The 20746-nt window shown below is 37.0% G+C and overlaps 2 protein-coding genes across 3 annotated transcripts; both read left to right on the top strand.

Annotated features, from left to right (window-relative positions):
- Window positions 1–497: 497 nt before the first annotated feature.
- Window positions 498–14591, top strand: cmss1 (cms1 ribosomal small subunit homolog). Of its 2 annotated transcripts, none has more exons than XM_079881266.1 (9): window positions 498–578; window positions 8151–8359; window positions 10062–10139; window positions 10489–10624; window positions 10718–10777; window positions 12611–12713; window positions 12795–12943; window positions 13046–13134; window positions 14456–14591. In XM_079881266.1, the coding sequence occupies exons 1-9, from the start codon at window positions 548–550 to the stop codon at window positions 14537–14539; spliced, it is 939 nt and encodes a 312-aa protein (XP_079737392.1). In that variant the 5' UTR covers window positions 498–547; the 3' UTR covers window positions 14540–14591. The 2 variants fall into 2 exon arrangements, with proteins under 2 accessions (XP_079737392.1, XP_079737391.1); XM_079881265.1 differs by lacking the exon at window positions 498–578 and adding an exon at window positions 7611–7707.
- Window positions 14592–14702: 111 nt separating this feature from the next.
- Window positions 14703–20314, top strand: tmem30c (transmembrane protein 30C). The gene is made up of 7 exons (XM_079881264.1): window positions 14703–15353; window positions 16117–16233; window positions 16940–17047; window positions 17214–17304; window positions 17388–17537; window positions 17615–17827; window positions 18779–20314. The coding sequence occupies exons 1-7, from the start codon at window positions 15156–15158 to the stop codon at window positions 18964–18966; spliced, it is 1065 nt and encodes a 354-aa protein (XP_079737390.1). The 5' UTR covers window positions 14703–15155; the 3' UTR covers window positions 18967–20314.
- Window positions 20315–20746: the final 432 nt, after the last annotated feature.

The raw sequence follows: 20746 nt of genomic DNA, 5'->3' as shown, positions 1-20746 counted from the left end.
CGGTCTTCTGATGTTGGCGTTTAGCGTGTGTGCGTTTGCGTGTGTGTGTGTGTGAGTCTGTGTGTGTGTGAGTGTGTGCTTGCCTGCCTGCCTGCCTGAGTGCATCTCTAGCAGAGAAGCTCAGAGGGAAAGTGGGTCACACTCGGCTCGCCTCAAGACTAAGACCAGATCTGCCATGCACACACGTTTAAACACAGCACAACGCACCTACACACACACACACGCACGCACAAATCCACCTTCACATAAAAATGCACATCATATTTCCCCTAATCCTCCAGAGAGAGGATCTTGATACATCACTATGAGTCTTGAGTTATTTGAGTGGACAGTTCACTATTCAGAAGAGTGAATTACCCTGCAGCTTTTCAAGGGAGAATCGGACACAGTTTGTGAGGACTTACCTCTCTCTCTCTCTCTCTCTCTCTCTCTCTCTCTCTCTCTCTCTCTCTCTCTCTCTCTTCTCAACCCCTCCTCATATCTACTGGGTGGATTAAACCAGTGTCTCTTTCATCCTCATTTGGCAGTATGAGCGCTTCTCTGAGTCATGCTCTTCCCGGGTTCTGCTGAGCTGTTGGGTATGTAAAATCTGTGCAGGCATCACCTGGGAATACATAACTGTACCATACTGTCACTCAATTTTACAGCATTTCAGCCATTTAGCATATTGAGGACATTTTGTACAGGATATGGATATAGTTTCCATTTCATATAATAACTGTTCTGTATCCAAACTGAAACTATACCTACACTAGGCCTATGTGAAGAGGAAGCTTACCGTAAGAGAAGAAATATCACAAATGGGATCTATTTAACTTCTCATTTGTTTAAACAGCTGTGAGATTAAATCGAGAGCAAATTGAGGTTTTGAGAGTTCTTCTGCTTCTCAGAATCATCTGCTGGGTAAAAAGACCCCGGTAATCTCACATGTGTCCTCTAGAGATCTCTATGACGTCTCAAACTGCCCTCAACTGTACCAGAATATCAAAGTCTGCAATCAAAAGTCTGAGATTTTAATATTAACTCAAATACTTCTCATCAAGCTTTTCCAAGAGCAAAACAAAGAGTTGTAAAATCCACATTAATCAATAACCATGCCAACTGTGCTTTTTAAAAAAAAAAAAAATCTTTTTTTATTACAAAGATCGGTATTAACTTAATCATATTGTCACAATCACGTTTGTTTGGACTCTTTGTGTTTTGTCATCATCTGCCTTAATCACTCATTTGTTGTCATGGACACTGATGATTTTCAGCTGTGGACTCATCAATCACCATCATTATCACCTGTATTTCTGTTCAGTTCTGTTTCAGTCTGGGTCCGGTGTTGTCTTTTGTGGATGCATTGTATTTTGATCTGTGCCAATTTGGATTACCCTTTGGATTTATTTAATATTACCATATTGCCTTCATCTCGTATGTTTATACAACCAGCCCTGTGACACATATAAGTTATTAACTATTATATTATATTGTATTATACTATATTATATATTACTATAGTCAAGTCAAGTCAAGTATATTTGTATAGCACTTTTCACAATACAAATTGTATCAAAGCAGCTTCACAGTATTAAATTAAAATAATACAACAAAGGTTTGTTTCTAGTGGAATTTATTGATTGATAAAATTAAATTAATATTCCCAAAATATCCCCTATACACACATAATCATATATATATTGTATATGTATATATATATATATATATATAAATAAAATAAAATAATCATGGCTGGTACAATTCAGTGTTATAGTAATTTAAACAAGAGTTATCACTCTTGCATGGCTGCTACATGCTGTTTTGTAAACTCTGGTACTATTAAATTTAGCGTGATGAAATACTATTTAACTGTGTGCAATTATTGCATATAGCACTAATGTCAAAACTAGCAGTGCACTTTTGGCCTCATGTTTAGTCAATACCTTGTATGCATGTGCGCATATGAATATTTCCACTCCACGGAGTGCATTGGCATGGGCTAATGAACTATTTGGTGTGAGACAGCAGGGAAAAGATGCCACACTCAGTGAATAATTTGTTTATTGATCGCAGCATTTAAATGCAGTATTGATAAAGAGGAATCCACTCTAATGGAAAGGAATGGTTGCAGTATCAAAGACTTATTGCATCTGGGAGAATGCAGGACTGACAAATTTTATTGAATGATGCTGGGAACGCTCGAGGGAGAGATAAAAAGATAAAGGGAGAAGCGGAATGGAGAGAAAAGAAAGAGCCCAGCATTGCTGTTGTTTTTTTTATGCTGGTGGGCTGATGTCCACCAGCCAAACCAGCACCAAACCAGCCTTGGGAATTCATTCCGGTTTAAGCTGGTCTTTTCATCACACAAATGTTATTGTTTTGCCAGTCATTTCTTCCAGGACATCAAGAATCAACTTTCTCACAATCCATATTGCAGAAATCTGTGTCCTTGCGTTCAACCACACACTAACGGCAGCATGTGTCACTGTGGGTGGATCGTTCCCGTGCGAGTAACAAGCAAGACGACGTGGGTGTATTCATTGGCCTTTCCCGGCAAAATACTATACGTTATATTTGAATTGAGTTCAAGATGTGGTCAAACGCACATATAAAGGAGATGTCGCTACGCCATGTGTGCGAAGCTTCGCTAAATGATGTATGCACTGTATGCACACGGCCTGCTTAAATGCAGGCTCCATAAATGATTTAATGTGGAGCGCTACACTCTGTGCTTGATCCGCAGGCCGTTTCTTACACACTTGCACTAGATTATATATTACACACACTGTGTAATTTATAGATGGTACTTTGGGTGCAATATTAGATGCAGAAAAGGCAAAATAAAAAAGGCCCAGCATGCCATCTAGCATACCAGAGAGATTTGACTATCGTCATTTGCGGATATTTGCTATTCTGAGTCATAAGGTTGGTAGAATAGAGAAAAACCTCATGGGTCTGTCAAAGAATATTAGACTGCAGATATTCAATTCAATAGTGACTTTATGAGTTTCTGCATTACCGTAGAAATGACTGGCATGGTAGTGGTATCGAAAGCATCAATGACAACCTTTCTTTCCATCTCTCTCTGATATCAGACGAGACATAAGCGAAGGAAAGAGAGAGAGAGAGAAAGAGAGAGAATGGGAGCGTGGGTAGAGTCCCATGCTGCCACAGTAGGGGTAAATTATCCATAATCAGGGCATCAATGTGGATGGGTCCATCGGAACCTAACACTTATACCCCATAATCAGCACCTCCGTGTCAACCAATCGCTTATAGCCGCACAAATTGCCACCATTTGAGCTCCCACACAGCCTATATTACAGATGTGTTTGAGTGTGTGTTTGCGTGTGTATCGGTGCACACTGCCTCGACACAATAGAGAGGTCAAATTCTCAGAAAAAAGGAAGAGCAAAATAAGCTAGAATGATTAGAAAGAGAGAGATTAGATTGTTGCCTTTCAAAGCCGAGTTAAATCACCTTTCTTCTTTCAGATGGGGACCCGGCAAATTGCCCTCTAATCTTCAAATCATCATCATAGGAAGGAGGGCAAACGGTGACAATGACAATTCAAAAAATGCTAAATAGATTCTGCACCTCGTGAAATTAATTGTGTCAGTTGTTTCGTACTTTTCTGCAGCATTTGAATCTCCAGCAACAGTAAACTCTTATCATTTCCAAGAGAGAAGCTCTGACCTGGATTTGTCAGCACTGCGTTTGAGTAAGGACTCTCAGCTCTGAACATAAACCGCATTCTTTTGTGCTGCTTAAATTGGGGCTCTCAAAGCTCTGTTAGAAACTCTGGCTTGACCTATCCTGTTATTTCTCAACCTCTTGCAACTTCCAGCCAACCTAACTGCCCCTGTCTCTTGTTATGTTACATATGGTGCACATATATAAGAGATGCATCATATGCATGCTGATATTAAATAGGCCACTGCAATGTAAAGTTCGCATCCACACTGGGAGTCTTATTTGTTATGCATACTGAACCCATACTCAACCACAGGTACGTACCTTGGGATGTACTAAATGATATGCCTGGATTGAGGGAAGGGCCTGCTTGGGGCACAGAATAGTCAATATTAGTTCTTTGGGTATGTTTACACAACTAAAACAGAAAAGTTTTTCCTTTGCGTTTTTCGCGTACAGACGACAACGTTGTCAAAACAATCCCGTTCACACGGATCTGCGTAAACGACTAATATAACGCGGTTTTATGTAAGCAAACCAGTAGTTGCCGATGTCACTTTGTAAAGAAAAACTAGTAATAAGCATGCTCATGACATCACCGTTTTCACAAATTCGTGTTTTTGTCGATTACACAGAGACTAGGCGCGTTTCCATTACAGATTTGCGCAAAACGTTTTGAACCGACAAAAAACTATTGCGAAATGACGATGTTTCCATTAACCGATGTTATGCGGCTAAAACTTATTCTCGCGATAAGTAAATCCAAAAACCATGGCAACGGACGTTGGTAGGTTTATGTAGGCCTACTATATCCCGGCCACTGCACTAGTTATTATTATTAATCGAAGGAGACGTAGGCCTATGTGTGTTTTCCAAGCATTAATGGAAGGAACGACCCTTATACTTGTGAGCAGCCTGTATGAGGCGTTTCTGGGTGTTTCTTCCTCATATCTGCTTCGAGGTCTTGATTGTGGCATTTATTTGAGGTTTAGAATCCATTATTCCTGTAATTCTTTTGTCTATTATGAATTTAATAAAGAACATACCGCGTCATCTACGTCAGGTGACCTGTAAATGTGCAAAAACTGTTTCCATTGCAGTTTTGCGAAATATTTCTTTTTCGAATTGCCTCAAAAACCACCTCATGCGAGCGTAAAAACTTTTTTGCGATAAATGGGAGTTTTCGTGTTTCCACTGGGCGTATTTTCAATTCGTGCTATTTGAAGGGTAATGGAAACGCGGCTAATAATGGTATCATTTCCAAAAACTTGCACTATGAAACCAGTTTTTAAAAGTTTGCATTTTCAGGCTCCCAAAACGCTGTTATTGTGTAAATGAATGGCCAAAAACGCATTAAAAGTTTCAGTTTTTAGTTGAAAACATTGAAAATATATTAAAGGGATAGTTCAATTCAATTCAATTCACATTTATTTGTATAGTGCTATATAATGTATTTTCTGTAAAGCTGCTTTAAAACGATGTGTCTACATTGCAATTTAGAGTGATCTGTTATCAGAGGTGACTGTGTCCAAGTTATGCATTTCAGAAATGTGCATATATACAAATCAAGCAGTTAGCTAACAATATATTAATTTAAACAATGCATTTGAATAAATAATAAATTAATTTAAATTAATACATTTAATTTAAGGCAATTCTGTCATCATTTTCTCACCTTTATATGTTCCAAACCTGGCCTACTTTTTTCTGTGGAACACAAAAGTGAAGGCATTCTGCGGAACGTTGGGAACCAAACAACATTAGGGCCTGTAAAAAACTATAGGCTTATTCAGGTAATTTTTTGTTTTAACTGCTAAATGAGGTTCAGTTTCATGAAGGCAACAGGACAACAAGTTGTCCTACATCAATATAAAGGCCAACTTATTTTATTATCATATACAGTTTTGTATTAAGTTACAATCAAGGAAGTCTATAAAATGCCTGTAAAAAGTGATCTGCTTTCCCATTCATCTCAACGGCACTTTCTCAGCTCCCCAGAAGTACATGTTTTCCTTCTTAGTTCATGAGTGTTAATGAGATCCTTTCTGTTGCCAGGCTCACAACCTAGAGGGAAATATATATATAAATATGTATATAAATGTAAATATAGTACACAATAGTACACAATCCAGAAACAATGTTTTCACAATATTAAACAGCTCAAGTTTTAATAATAAGAAATGTTTCTTGAACAATACACCACTGGAATTGTTTCACTAGAATGCAGCTGCATAGTATTCCAACACTTGATCTTGCTCTGGCTTCTTTTGAGACTATTTTCATTAGCGTAGCAAACATAAAAATATATAACTGGACATGTTATGTCTGAAATGTCACACAATATTAACATCTAGTTTATAAGACTGTTGTAGGGAAAGCAACATCACCCAAGCAAGAGCAGGGTTGTACTGAAAACCAGCGTTTAAATGAATCATGCACGTTCAAAATCCACAATGGGGTGATCTATGAACTACAGTATTGTGCTCTTGATCAAAGCACTCAACCTCAGGTAACACCAGAGGGACTGGCCTGTAATAAAGTTAGGTACTGCAAGTCAGTTTGGATCAAAGCGTCAGCAAAATTACAAAAGGTAACATGCCAGTGACTACAATTTGCACTCTGTTTTAAGAATTTATTTGATTGCTGCATTGCTCCATTGCGTCCCCGTGGGTCTAAAGTGTTGTAAACCAAAGGAGAGCTCTCTCAATAACACAGAAAATCTACTGAAACAATGAATCCCATAATGCAGAGAACGCATTCCACACTCCATCAGTCTTTTGACCACCGCGGCTTGAATCCAACGCAGCTTCACAGTCTATTTCAGAGCATGTTGCCATGACGAGAACCTACTTGTTACTAGGATCACTCAGGGAGAGAAGAAAGAAAGAAAGAAAGAAAGAAAGAAAGAAAGAAAGAAAGAAAGAAAGAAAGAAAGAGAATGGTTGCATTTAGGGGAAAATTACAATGTTGAGGGTAGCCTATATTTCTCTCTTCCTTTGTGTGTGTGTGTGTGTGTGTGTGTGTGTGTGTTTAAAGGTTGCACTTAAAAGTGTAAGACTAAAATATTCCTACTCGAGTTGGAATTGCAATCTTAATTTTATCACATTAAAAAAAGCTGAAAAACAGTTCATAAGATGAACTTGGTCTTGACTTTAAAATTCTGAGAATTTTCACCAGTATTTGGGACAACAGCATTAAAGCAAACTAGGCACCCTCCTCTCAGTTGCCAACTGCTCTTGAATAATTAGATATGGCTTTAGAGAATTTCTCTACAAAATCTTTTCCATCTTTGGATAACCACAAGTGATCTCTGTGTTAGATGAACAGCCTGTGAAGTTTCCTTCAGTGCTGTACGCTGAAGGGAAACAGAGATTTTTAATTCATGTTTGTGATGAATAAATAATTGCTTGCGCGTTCTTGTGTGTGTCTATGCGTGCGCGCATGGAGGGGTAGAGAGGCGCGAGCTCGGAATGAGGAAGGATAAATTATAGAGCTATGACCAGTCAAACAAGTGTGGTGGAAAGTGGAACAAACGAGCACACACACACACACACACATCTCAAATTCTCCATCCCGGTCCAACATTCACACATAGAGACGGTAAACACCCTGCAGAGTGATCATTATAATTTTATAGGACTCAGCGCCGCCTAGTGGTTCAGACTAAGTTAATCTGAATAGGCTACCGCATAATGAAACCACATGAAAACATAAATTTTTAAGATAAATATATTTTTAGATTACAAATAAACCTCAATAATCAAACAAGTAACTAAAGAACAATAGAAAACAACGTACACTTTTAGTATACTCGAATGTTCTTTCTGCTTACAATTATATAAGTATTATTGTAAAATACATGTATTTGATTATTATTTATTTTATATAATATAGTCTTGTTTTTACCGGGTAGATTCGCGCAATTTTTGAACTATGCGAATCTGCCGTGCGCAAACTCCAGACATGCGATTGCGGTTTGAGACATGGCTGATGATTTGGGAGACGAGTGGTGGACCCAGGGAGACAATTTAGGTAAAAAACATAGTTTTTTGTTTGTTTATTTGAACTATACTTCGCGCTGCAATGTGTGTGTGTCATGTATTTATGCTCTGCGCGTGTCGGTTTTAAACAGCCTGCTGTGCTAGGGAACACTAGTGCTCTAGAAACTTCTGCCTAACAAGGTTATGTTATTATTTTGTAACTTTCATGAAACTTCTGTCAACAAACGAGCATCAGTTGGAACTTGGTTAGCCTCATATTGGCGGATCTATGGCTTAACATTTCTTACTAGATTCAGACTACGCAAAACACGTGTTTGCCCTGTCTGCGGTGCATCTTGGGATATGTAGTTTTCTCCCATGTAAACAATTGTAGTATTGTAGTACTGTTTGTATTTGAGCTTTTTGGTTATTATTAATTTGGTTATTAACGTCAATCATGACATTTCGTTTATGTGCAAACTTTGTCCCATTCAGGTGTGTCAGAGGTAGAGGAGGACACACAGCCACGTACAGAAGAACAACCGATTAAATCTACATCAAAGAAAAGGAAGGGTGATAAACAAATTCAAGACGAGGACACACAGCCACTTACAGAAGAACAATCAAATAAATCCACATCAAAGAAAAGGAAGGGTGAAAAAAATATTCAAGACGGCACCAAGAAAAAGAAGAAAACTGTTAAGGTAATACACACACAAAAGTGATGCTTGTGAGGCAAAAAAAATAAAATAAAAATCAAACTGAATAGTGTGCAACAGTCAGGTCCCGGAAATAAAAAGCCCTTTCAGTTCATAGGGAAATTGATTTTAAAAGATAACTTATTAACCATTTTAAAGACAGATCTACTGAGATGAAATTAATCGATGGTAAATGCTTTAGTTGAAGCCATCATTTCACATAATTTAACATATCCTTTTATCCGTGTTCATTATTTGCGTTCAAGCTGAATTCCTGGTGAAAAACATTACCCATGATTCAGCAAAGAAAGCTACAATCATAATCGCAGCAAGCAAATCACGTCAAAAGAGCTCTGCAGCGACCGCCCACATCCATGAAGCACTGCTAATGATGTAATCTCCCTATGCTCTCAAAAGAAAAGAGATTTTTATATTTTTCACGTTGAAAAAGTGTGTTGCCACTGTTGCACTCTGTTAAAGCTCAAGTGTGGCTCAACCAGTGCCGTGGGTTTGGGGTGGGGGTGCCTTTAGAAATCTGTTAAAAATATTTAACTTCTATTTAAAGGGCTCCTATTATTTTACCTTTCCTTTAGTGTGTAATATAGCTGTTTGAACATGTAAACAATCTGCAAAGTTACAAAGTTCACACACCAAAGAGAGTTTAAAGGGTTAGTTCACCCAAAAATAAAAATTCTGTCAGTAATTACTCACCCTCTTGTTGTTCCAACCCCGTAAGACTTTCGTTCATCTTCGGAACACAAATTAAGATATTTTTGATGAAATCTGAGAGCTGTCTCACTCCTTCATAGGCAGCTAGGTAATCGACATCTGCCATCCCAGAAAGGTTAGTAAAGACATCGTTAAAATAGTCCAAGTGACTTCAGTGGCTCAACCTTAAGTTCATCAAGCGACGAGGAATACTTTTTGTGCGATTGTATTTATTTTTTTGGTAAAAAAATCTTAATTTGTGTTCCGAAGATGAATTAAAGTCTTATGGGGTTGGAACAACATGAGGGTGAGTAATTACTTACAGAATTTTCATTTTTGGGTGAACTAACCCTTTAATTTACATAATGTCTGGCTTTGACCCACCCTCAAAGAACCGTTGAATAAGTGATTTTGCAAGGAGGCACCTTTTTTCCGCTTCCTGGGCAAAAAACAAACAAACATTATATGGGCTTCCAATACCGATGTCATCCTAGATAAGTTTAATAATAGTTTACAGCTGCGCATGAAACCTCAGGAGCTGAAACCCGATTTTGTTAAGGGCCGTTCCGACACATGCTCTTATCATCTGACCAATCACAACAGACTGGACCAGCTGGCCATTCAGAGCAGACTGGGCTTTTTGGAAAGGCTGGCTTTAAAGACGAAGGAACTAAAACAGAGCTTTTCAGACAGAGGGTGTAAAGAGGTTCTACAGTAATGTATAATATGAGAAAAAGAATGTTTTTTGAACTTTAAGTCATGTAAATTTATTCCAGCAGAATTCTATTTTTGAAGATTTCTTCAAAAATACAATAATGAACTTGTACATGAGCATAATATGGGCACTTTAGAAAAATGTTGTTACCTCGACTTTGCAAATCTTTTTTTCTTGGGTTCAGGCATTTAAGTCTTTCATCAAAGAGATGTCTTTGAGACAAAAGGTCTTGTGAGCAAAAACAGAACCAGGGCATCTTTAAGTAAAGACTGTCTTTCCCTGCAGAAAGAATGTTTCATCACAGAGGAGAGATCAGAGGAAAAGGGTGATAAGGAGTCCAACAAAAACAAGAAGAGAAGAAAGGTAAGAATTATAATTCACATTTCTATTAATGTTACTGTAGATGTCAAACTCTTTTGCCCAGTTCAATATGCTGCTTTAGAATATTTTTTTTTCATTTCATGCTCTATTGAAAAGTGACTAAAAGAACAACGTTACCCCAGAGATGCTTTGATTTTACGGACCATAATTTGTCAGCTCATTTCTCAGTTTTCATAGGTCTTGGTTATTATTAGTATGTTAAGAGAATTGCCTCTTAAATATTAGAGGACGGAGCTTATCTGAATTCATTCATTCCATTTCTTGTCACTGTCTCTGCCACTGATGTATTTGCTTTAGAACATGTTATTGTATAATTCTCCTTTGTCTTTAGAAGAAGAAAACTATCACAGATGTCCTGACGATCTCTGAACCTGCGCCGGGCTCTCCAGCTGACCTTATGAGCCTTCTGAAGAATCACTTCAGCCTGACCCGCTCTGTTATTGAGCAGGAGGACCTGACGCTAAAGGGTGAGTCGATTAATGCGTGTTTGTGTCTGCTTTCGTTTGAATCTGCATATTGGATGAGGAGGTTGATTTTGTTCGTTGTATTTTCTGTTTCAGACTCTTGTTTCCTCAGCTGTAATGACCTTACACATAGCTTGTCTTCTTACCTCAAAGAAGGTAAAACATGTCTTTTTATGCAGTCTTTCAATTTTTAAAAGGATAGTTCACCCAAAAATGAAAATTTTGTCATCATTTACTCACCCTCAAGTTTCTTTCATCTGTTGAACACAAAGGAAGATATTTTAAAGAATTTTGGTAACCAGACAGTTGACGGTAGCCATTGACTTCCATAGTATTTTTTTTTTCCCTACTATGGAAGTCAATGGCTACCGTCAACTGTTTGATTATCAACATTCTTTAAAATATTTTCTGTTGTGTTCAACAGAAGAATAAAAGGATTGTTCACCCAAAAATAAATATTGACCTCAAACCAGGAGCATCTGACACACTCATTTTGAATAAGTAAAGATTTACCCATTACAGAATATAAATTACCATTCAAAAGTTTGGATTTTTAATGATTTTGAAAGAAGTCTGTTATGCTCGCCACAGGTGCATTTATCTGATAAAAAATACAGTAAAAGCTGTAATATTGTGAAAAAAATATTACATTAAAAAACCTATCTATTTTAATATATTGTAAGTGTAATTTAAAGGGATAGTTCACTTTGAAATTAAATTTTGGTATGTTTTAGCTTACCTCAAGGGCATCCAAGATGTAGGTGTCTTTTTTTCCGCAGTAGTTTCAATTTTGATATATTTAGGTCAAACCGTTCTTGTCTGACAGTCATTTCATGCAGGTCTGTGGTCACGGTCTCAAAGAGCATGCACAGAGTCCAAATGAAAACAATTCCCCATCGTCCAAATTAAACAATTCCCCATCGTAAGTACACATTGATGGCCTAAGACACGAAACGAGCGGTTTGTGTGAGAAAACGAACAGTATTTATATCGTTTTTACCTCTTATAAAACAACCACGTCCAAGTGATCTGAGGGCGCGGGCGCTTCCTGCTGTGTGACGTGTATGCAGACTGGTGCATAGATATATATACACTAGATGTCGCATTAAAGACATTCGTTCCAATGAACTGCCGTAGCCAAGGCGACCTCTAGTGTACATATCTATGCACCAGTCTGCGCACACGTCACACAGCAGGAAGCGCCCGCGCCCTCAGATCACTTGGACGTGGCTGTTTTATAAGAGGTAAAAACGATATAAATACTGTTCGTTTTCTCACACAAACCGCTCGTTTCGTGTCTTAGACCATCAATGTGTACTTACGATGGGGAATTGTTTAATTTGGACGATGGGGAATTGTTTTCATTTGGACTCTGTGCATGCTCTTTGAGACCGTGACCATAGACCTGCATGATATGACTGTCAGACAAGAACGGTTTGACCTAAAAATATCAAAATTGAAACTACTGCGGAAAAAAAGACACCTACATCTTGGATGCCCTTCAGGTAAGCTAAAACATACCAAAATTTAATTTCAAAGTGAACTATCCCTTTAATCCTGTGATGGCAAAGCTGAATTTCCAGCATCATTACTCCAATCTTCAGTGTCACATGATCCTTCAGAAATCATTCTAATATGCTGATTTGCTGCTCAAGAAACATTTATTATTATTATTATCAGTATTGACAACCATAATTTTTTTTCCTGGATTTTTGATTAATAAAAAATACATCATTAAAGAATATAATTTATTTGAAACATAAATCTCTTGTAACATTATACTGTTTTTATTGTCACGTTTGATCAGTTTAATGCTACTTTTATCCTTCCTGAATAAAAGTATTTATTTCAAAACAACACTTACTGACACCAAATTTTTTAATGGCAAGTCAGGGGGCTTTATTAATTGTGTCCATTGTGTTAATTGCTTAATGAATACATGTAAATAGTTTTTATTAACACACTTCATATTAACACATTTTATTTCAGTTTGTCCAAAGTGGGCTAAAATCCAGAAGCAGCACACCCAGACCCAGTCAGTGGTGTTGTTAATCGTTTGCGGATCCGCTCTCAGAACTATTGATCTCATTAAGTGAGTTTCAGTTGTTCTTTTTTGAATAATACAGAGTTTGATTTCCCAAGTGTTAGACTTTTTTCTCTCTTTGCATTTAAGGCAGCTGATAGCATTTAAAGGCCAAGCTAAAGTGCTAAAGCTGTTCGCAAAACACATCAAAGTGGATGACCAGATAAAGTCATTGAGTAAAGGTGTGACCCATATTGCTGTTGGAACTCCTGGGAGAATTGCTGCCTTGTTAGAAAAAGGTTTGTTTTGATGCACATTTCTTGTAAATGTTATTTTAACCAACTTGCATGGTTTTCAGTTTTGTGAAACGTCTTTTTCGCTCCTTGATTTTTGTGCTTTAGAGGGTTTGACTGTGCAAGGACTGAGGTATCTGGTACTGGACTGGAACTACCGAGACCAGAAGCTCCGGAGAATGGTGGATATACCAGAGGTAACACTGATATGCTGTTTTCAGATAGGACAGACATGTTTGTTACAACATTACAAATATACTTTTTAAAATATTATAATACCGATAGAGATGAAATATACATAAAATATTGATATCTAATGTAACTAGCCAAAATTATGGATGATTTTGATACACACTTAAAGGGTTAGTTCACACAAAAATGAAATTTCTGTTATTAATTACTCACCCTTCATGTCGTTCCAAACCCGTAAGTGTTCGTTTATCTTTGGAACACAAATGAAGATACGATGAAATACGAGAGCTTTCTGACCCTCCATAGACTGCAACTTCATTACCACTTTCAAGGCCCAGAACACGGAACTGACACGGAAGAGATGAAATTGTTGAGTAAAGTCACTCAAAGTTTTTTTGTGCACAAAAAAGTATTCTCGTCGCTTCATAACATTAAGGTTGAACCACTGTAGTCACATGGACTATTTTAACAATGTCTTTACTACCTTTCTGGGCCTTGAAAGTGGAAATAATGTTGCTGTCTATGGGGGGGTCAGAAAGCTCTCGGATTTCATCAAAAATATCATAACTTGTGTTCTGAAGATGAACAAAGGTCTTACGGGTTTGGAACGACATGAGGGTGAATAATTACTGACAGTCATTTCATTTTTGGGTGAACTAACCCTTTAATACAGATTATTTACTGCCAACATATTTCCTGTAAAAATGGGACATATCGACAGTACACAGCCAAAAGGCATTCGTTTACATCACAGCCATTAAAAAAGATGTTTTGCTACTTGCTGTTGTTAGTTGTGTGAACAAGAACATCAATATTTTTGCTCCATTTTCCCGGAAAGAGACTAAATTTAAATGTGCATATCTGATAAAGAAAACGTTGCTTATTTGAATTTAATTGGGTTCAACTGGCTAATAACTGTGGGGAAAAATAGCTTAAAATTAGGGCTGTCAAAAGATTAATCGCGATTAATCGCATCCAAAATAAAAGTTTGTGTTTAAATAATATATGTGTGTGTACTGTGTATAATTAAATTTGTATATATAAATACACACACATGCTTGTATATATTTAAGAAAAATGTGTAATTTATATATATATAAAAAAAAATATTTATATATAATATAAATTATATATAAATATATACAGTATATGTATGCAAATATTTCTTAAATATATACATGCATGTGTGTGTATTTATATATACAAAATAATTATACACAGTACACACACATATATTATGTAAACACAAACTTTTATTTTGGATGCGATTAATCGCGATTAATCTTTTGACAGCCCTACTTAAAATATATATTTTTTGTGTTTCAGGTGAAAGAAGACTTTCTGAAAATGATGGACCGTGGTCTAATTCAGAGCTGCAGGGAAGGAACATTTAAAATAGGACTCTTTTGAGCAGACAGTCTGTTCTCTGTTATTTACACGTTCATATTCATTTACTTGCTAAACATGTATTTGATAGAGCTATTATAATGTATTTTAGTGAAATATGTCTGCTGCAAGAGAAAAAATATTATGTGTGAGGTTTTTTTTTTACAATTAAAAATAAAAATATCTGATTGGACAAAAAAAATCTGTCAAATTTTTTTTTGTCTTGTGCATCAGGAGCCCCTCCCATTTTATACTGTTTATACTTTATTCTGAATATTTTGCTTAATGCAATATCCTGTTACAACACACATGCTCAGGCACCAAGCGCACACACATTTATTCAAATGCGGCTCCCACACATTACGGCAGAGTCCAGGAATGAGGAGAGACTCAGTTCTGATAGAAAAGAATGTGTGGAGCGCTGGGGAGGTTCACAGTCAGAGCTAAAGACAGGGAGAACTGCTCTGTGTGTATAAGGTGGGGTGGTTGTAGTTAATAAGTAACAGTCACATACGGTTCAAAGGTTCAGTCATACTGGGAAGTGGGAAAACTTCCTTCGGTGGCAGTTAAATGAAACTGAATTTTCTTATTTGAATTTGTGTTATTATTACTATTTTTGTGAAGTTGCAGAGAATCTGAGATGGGAAAGAAGCAGGCAGGCACAGGGCCATTGTCGAGGCGTCCGGATAACTCCGCATTTAAACAGCAGAGGTTACCCGCCTGGTCTCCATCTCTCACGGCACAGACCGTGCTGCCAACTTTCTACATCCTCTCTCTCGTGTGCTTGTTTCTGGGCGTCTGGCTCCTCATCACTGTTCAGAAAACACACGAACTGAAGGTTAGACGGGGTTTTTTTATCAAGTGCCAATGTGCAAGACAGCAGGAAGTGGGGAAACGGACCAGAAGGATGTGTTCCTCTGGAAACAAGATCAACACAACCCACAAATGAATTTACTGTGTTCTTATAGTGTAACTTCATGTATTAGTCAAGTCCTTTTGCTATTTTTACTCATAATGTAGACCTAACATTTGTCATTTGATCAATTCAAAATATTGGTTTCGTTTCACTATTATTAAACTTTTCCTCAAGGTTGGTGGTCAAAAGACAAATTGTTAGACTTTTTTTATTCACAGTCATTACATTAGCACTTATTAAACCATTCAATTTAGTTGTTTAATTAAAGTAGCTGACTAACTACATATGACCATGATTGTTGTCTTGTTTGTTATTAGCATTGCTTGCTAAGGGAGCCATATCTACAGACCAGAATATCATAGCCTTGGGGGTGCGCTATTTTAAATTGGGCCAGTAAACAACCACCCTGAACATCTTAGCAACCATATAGCAAAATGACAGCAGCATTTGCATGGGCATCACTCTGTTTTTATTAAGCATAAAAATCTGGTTTGCTACATTATGGTACCTCTATAAAGAAAATTGCTCAGTATGGTCACATTAATAAATGATGGAAAGAAAAGGGGTGAATGGGATTCAAACCACACGAGCACCACATCACAACATTTTGGAGTATGTGCTGCCATAACTCCAACCACAGTCACATGTTACACTCATGTCGTATGTTGTTCTTTCTGCTGCATAGGTGGATTACACTAACGCTGGAACGTGTGAACGATGTTTCGAGATGCGGAAGCATGCCAACAACACCAGAACGCCCTGCATATGCTCAGTCCAATTCTACATTCCCCAAAACTTTTTGGTGGGTCAGTTCAATAAGTGATTTGACCATTCAAAAGTTTTAAAGATTTCTTTAAGGAAAGTAATGCTTTATACAGCAAGGAAAAATGTAACTGATCAAAAGTGAAAATGTTCTTCTGAACTTTCTATTCATCAAAGAAACCTGAAAAAACATGCATTATGGCTTTGAAAAAAATATTAAGCAGCACAACTGTTTTCAACAATGATGTTTTGAAAAGGAAAATTGTGTGCAAAGTACAACATTAGTTTTTATGCATACATGATACTAGTGTATCACTCACTAGCCTTGTCTGCACAAAGTTAAATCCAATTTTATAAATAATATACCATTTTTGAACTCCTGGCATGACTATTTAAAACCAGTAAACCTAACTTTGGTTTCATGCACTGTTTCCAGCAGAATTTGAGTATTTTCTGCCTAGAAAAGTCCCACTGGTAAAACGATGATTTACATAAACTCAAATAACATAATTAATTGTTTAATTTTTCAAATTATTTTCTGTGGTAAAGTTTCTGTGCTTCAGATTTTAGAGTATTCAAACCATACTTTGAAAAAAGAGAGAGAAGACATACTAAATTAAATTCATATTACAAATGTCTGATTCCTAATTTAAATGAGACACCATATGAGCCTCATAATTTGTCATCAGCGTGTTTCCTTTCAACATGATGTAGTACTATGTCTGATAGCATGCTGTCTCCCTCAGGGCGATGTATTCTTTTACTACGGTCTGAGGAACTTTCATCAGAACCTGCGGAGGTACATGGACTCCCGCGATGATGCACAGATGGTGGGGAGGAAGAACAACCTGAAGGTGCTGGACGTCTTTTTCTCTCCCCTTCTGTTTGCACTCCTTTTTCACGCTCTTTCCTCATCCCTCCCACTCACTGATTAAAATAACGTCTGTCTTTATTTGATCTCTCACTATGCTTCATATTAGTAGCGCTGTTATCACATCCAAGATGTTATTGCTCACATAGGCACCGAGTTCGTACTGCGCTCCGTTCGATTACGATGCAAACAGAGTACCCGTTGCCCCATGTGGTGCTGTGGCCAACAGCATGTTCAACGGTGAGACACATTTTAGTATTATGCTAATAAGCCATTTTGCTTGTTGCTTGTGATTTGTTTATACCATTTTATTTTTATTTTAGACTCATTAACAGTGATTTATTATCCAACGAATGAGCCAGAAGTACAAGTTCCACTCTACAGGAAGGGCATCGCTTGGTACACGGACAAAAATGTCAAGTTCCGAAACCCTCCGACCAACAACACATTCACACTCCGACAAGCCTTTGAAGGTACACACCACCATATGCTGCATGTGTTATGAGCATGTGTCTGTTTTTCTCATTGTTGTCTCTCTGTTTGTTCTCAGGCACGATTCTGCCCTTATACTGGCAGCGTCCGGTTTATGAGCTGGATGACACAGACTCCAACAACAATGGCTTCATAAATGACGACCTGATTGTTTGGATGAGAGAGGCGGCCTTCCCTAATTTCAAAAAGCTTTATGGGGTTCTCAATCGTGCTCAAGGGCCTTTCAATCAAGGCCTGCCCAGTGGCAACTACAGCGTCTCTATAATTTACAGTATCCTTTGCTCATGGAGGACAGAATTGGTTGGAAATGGAAGGAAAGGGTTCGGCAGCACTGACAGCCAGGCTTTTGGTTTGGTGACGAAACTTATTACACCACTGACAAAATTGGATGGTCAGAATGGGAAGTCTGCTTTTGTTAATTTGTTTTTACCTTAGTTCATTTCAAGGGATAGTTCACCCAAAAATGAAAATTCTGTCATAATTTACTCACTCTCATGTCGTACCAAACCTCTATAACTTAAGGGATAGTTCACACAAAAATGAAAATTCTGTCATCACTTACTCACCCTCATGATGTTCCAATCCTGTATGGGTGTCTTTCTTCTGTTGAACACAAAAGAAGATATTATAAAGAATGTTGGTAATATCTAACAAATAGATAATAAAACAAATATCTTCTTTTGTGTTCAACAAGAAACTCATAGAGGTTTGGAACAACATGGGGGTGAGTAAATGATGACACAATTTTCATTTTTGGGTGAAATATCCCTTTACTTTCTTCTGCGGAGCACAACATATTTTATGTATAGCTCTTACATTTCTAAAAAAAAAAAAAACTTCTTGATGTTCCACAGAAGAAAGAAAGTCATATAGGCTTGGAACAACATAAGGATGAGTAAATCATGACAGAATTGACATTTTTGGGCCAACTATCCCTTTAAGACACTATCCCCTGGTTTAGCAGACAAGGTTTAAGATAGTCCCAGACTAAAATGCATGTTTGAGCTGTTTTAACTAAAAGCAACTTGCATATCTTAAAATAGGTCAGTGCCATTGTTTTGACTCAAGATGCACACCGTGTTTTTTTTCTAAGGCACGTTTATAAAAGCTACTTAAATGTCCTATTTGAACTAAGGCTTAATCTAAGCCCTGTCTGTGAAACCGGGCCTATATGTATCCATTTCATTTCTATCTTAGATTTAGCCTTGACTAATACCTTCAGATTTTCCTGTTGAGCCCTTTCAAGGTCAGAAGGAGCTGGTGATCTCCATGGTGACCTGGTTTGGTGGGCAGAATTACTTCCTGCCCATAGCATACCTGGTGACCGGTGGACTGATCTTGGTGGCAGCTATTGGACTCACAATGGTGTTTGTGAAAGTGGGCAAAAAGGGCAAGAACATGGAGGAATAAGCCAAAGGAAGAAGGAAATGTACATCAGAAAAGAATGACAAACATTGCCATTATAGGCATATTGGAAGCAATTTAATTGTACATATACATTGTACATATCATCCTCTCTAATTATGAGAAAAAAATGTTTTTGGCCAAAACCCATTTTGTATGGTTCCATAATAATATTAATAGTTTTATATACAGTGGCATTCAAAAACACACATTGAAAATCTGGGATTAAAAATAGAGATTAAGTGCGTGATCTGTGCTAATTTTTCAATTAAACTTTTCATGCAAGTTGTAATGCTTATAATTTGTAATTGAAACAAATTAATCTGTATTAAAGTAGAAAATGGCAAAATACAAACATTTTTGCAAGTGGACTTTTGAACCCCACTGTCTTATGATGATGAAATGTAAATTGGCCTGTATTTCCAGACAGGAAATTAATAATGGATAATTATAATTTTCAGCTGTCTAAAATCATTGCTCTGAGGTCTCTTCACATCTGACATAATCTAAGTTTGGAATAGCATACTATTAACTTCTCTATGCTTTCTGTAATGACTATATTGTGCAAAGTATGCAAATTTACTTTCTACAGTACATACTCGTAAAAGTATGTACGTAAAAGTGCAGTTTACAAAGGGGACATTTGACTTGATCTTCCATTTCCAGTGTGATTAATTAACCAGAAAGAATTGCATAATGTTTAACATACTATTTAAAAAAAAGGGTACAGTACGTACTCCATTAGTACGCAGTATATCAGTAAACTACCAGCAGGGGGCGTCTGTGACATTATACGAAATCCTGATATGTGAACACGCGATAACAAACCACCACCTGTATTTGCTCAACAATATATTTACTTGTTATACAGCATACAATATGTGTTCTTTTTGAAGAAGAATGCATCAGTTTACACATTTAGCGTATGTATTTATGCGCTTTCAGCACTCCAATTAGTTTACAAAGTGACTTTTTTGTCAGCATGAAACGTTGGGCATAACTCATTCAGTCAGACGCTAATATTTGGGGAAATTTGTATCACATGAGCTCTGTATACACATACATACATATTAAATCGAAATATTTGTCTTATATTGTCATTGGGGAGACTCTTATATTGTCATCTACCCATTAATATTTTGAAGCTCAAAATATTTGATATTGTGCTTTGGGATTTCAACTGCTCAGGTCACATTATTAAATTGTGTGTTGTATTAATAGCAAATAAATAAATATGAGAAATAGCACTGCTGCATAAATTAAAGGCCAGTGAACGATTCCTAAATTCAGCAGTCTAAAAAATTTATTTCTTGTAATTACATTTTATTTTTTAATAAAACTTAAATTTACAATTTTTAAATTGTTTTTCTATACAATCAATCTACAGTACCAATCATCATTTAGAGACAGATGTACAGTGAACGGCAGACAAACATGAACACACACAGGCTTGTGGATACAGTGCACAGAAACACATTACATACAACTCTGATAAGATTTCAAAAACTATAAGCAGACATGCACAAACACGACTGAATCTGATATACTTTTAAACTCACAAATACATTGAAACACACATACATGTCCATAGTGCCACCACTGTGGACATTTCATTGCTTTAAGCCAGTAAACTAACGCAAGTACCGAAATATGACTTGTCAGATACTGTAGTAAATGACAAACGTAACAGTGTACAAATCTGAATTTGAACATGCAACATCCTGGTATCCAAAATCCATAGCGTGAGGCAACGTTTGGTCTGATAACATTAAAATCAAATGGATAA

The sequence above is a fragment of the Squalius cephalus genome (genome assembly GCF_949319135.1).
Source record: "Squalius cephalus genome assembly, chromosome: 9".
Taxonomy (NCBI): Eukaryota; Metazoa; Chordata; class Actinopteri; order Cypriniformes; family Leuciscidae; genus Squalius; species Squalius cephalus.
The sequence above is the reverse complement of the archived record's forward strand: the minus strand, read 5'-3'. Positions and strand labels throughout refer to the sequence as shown.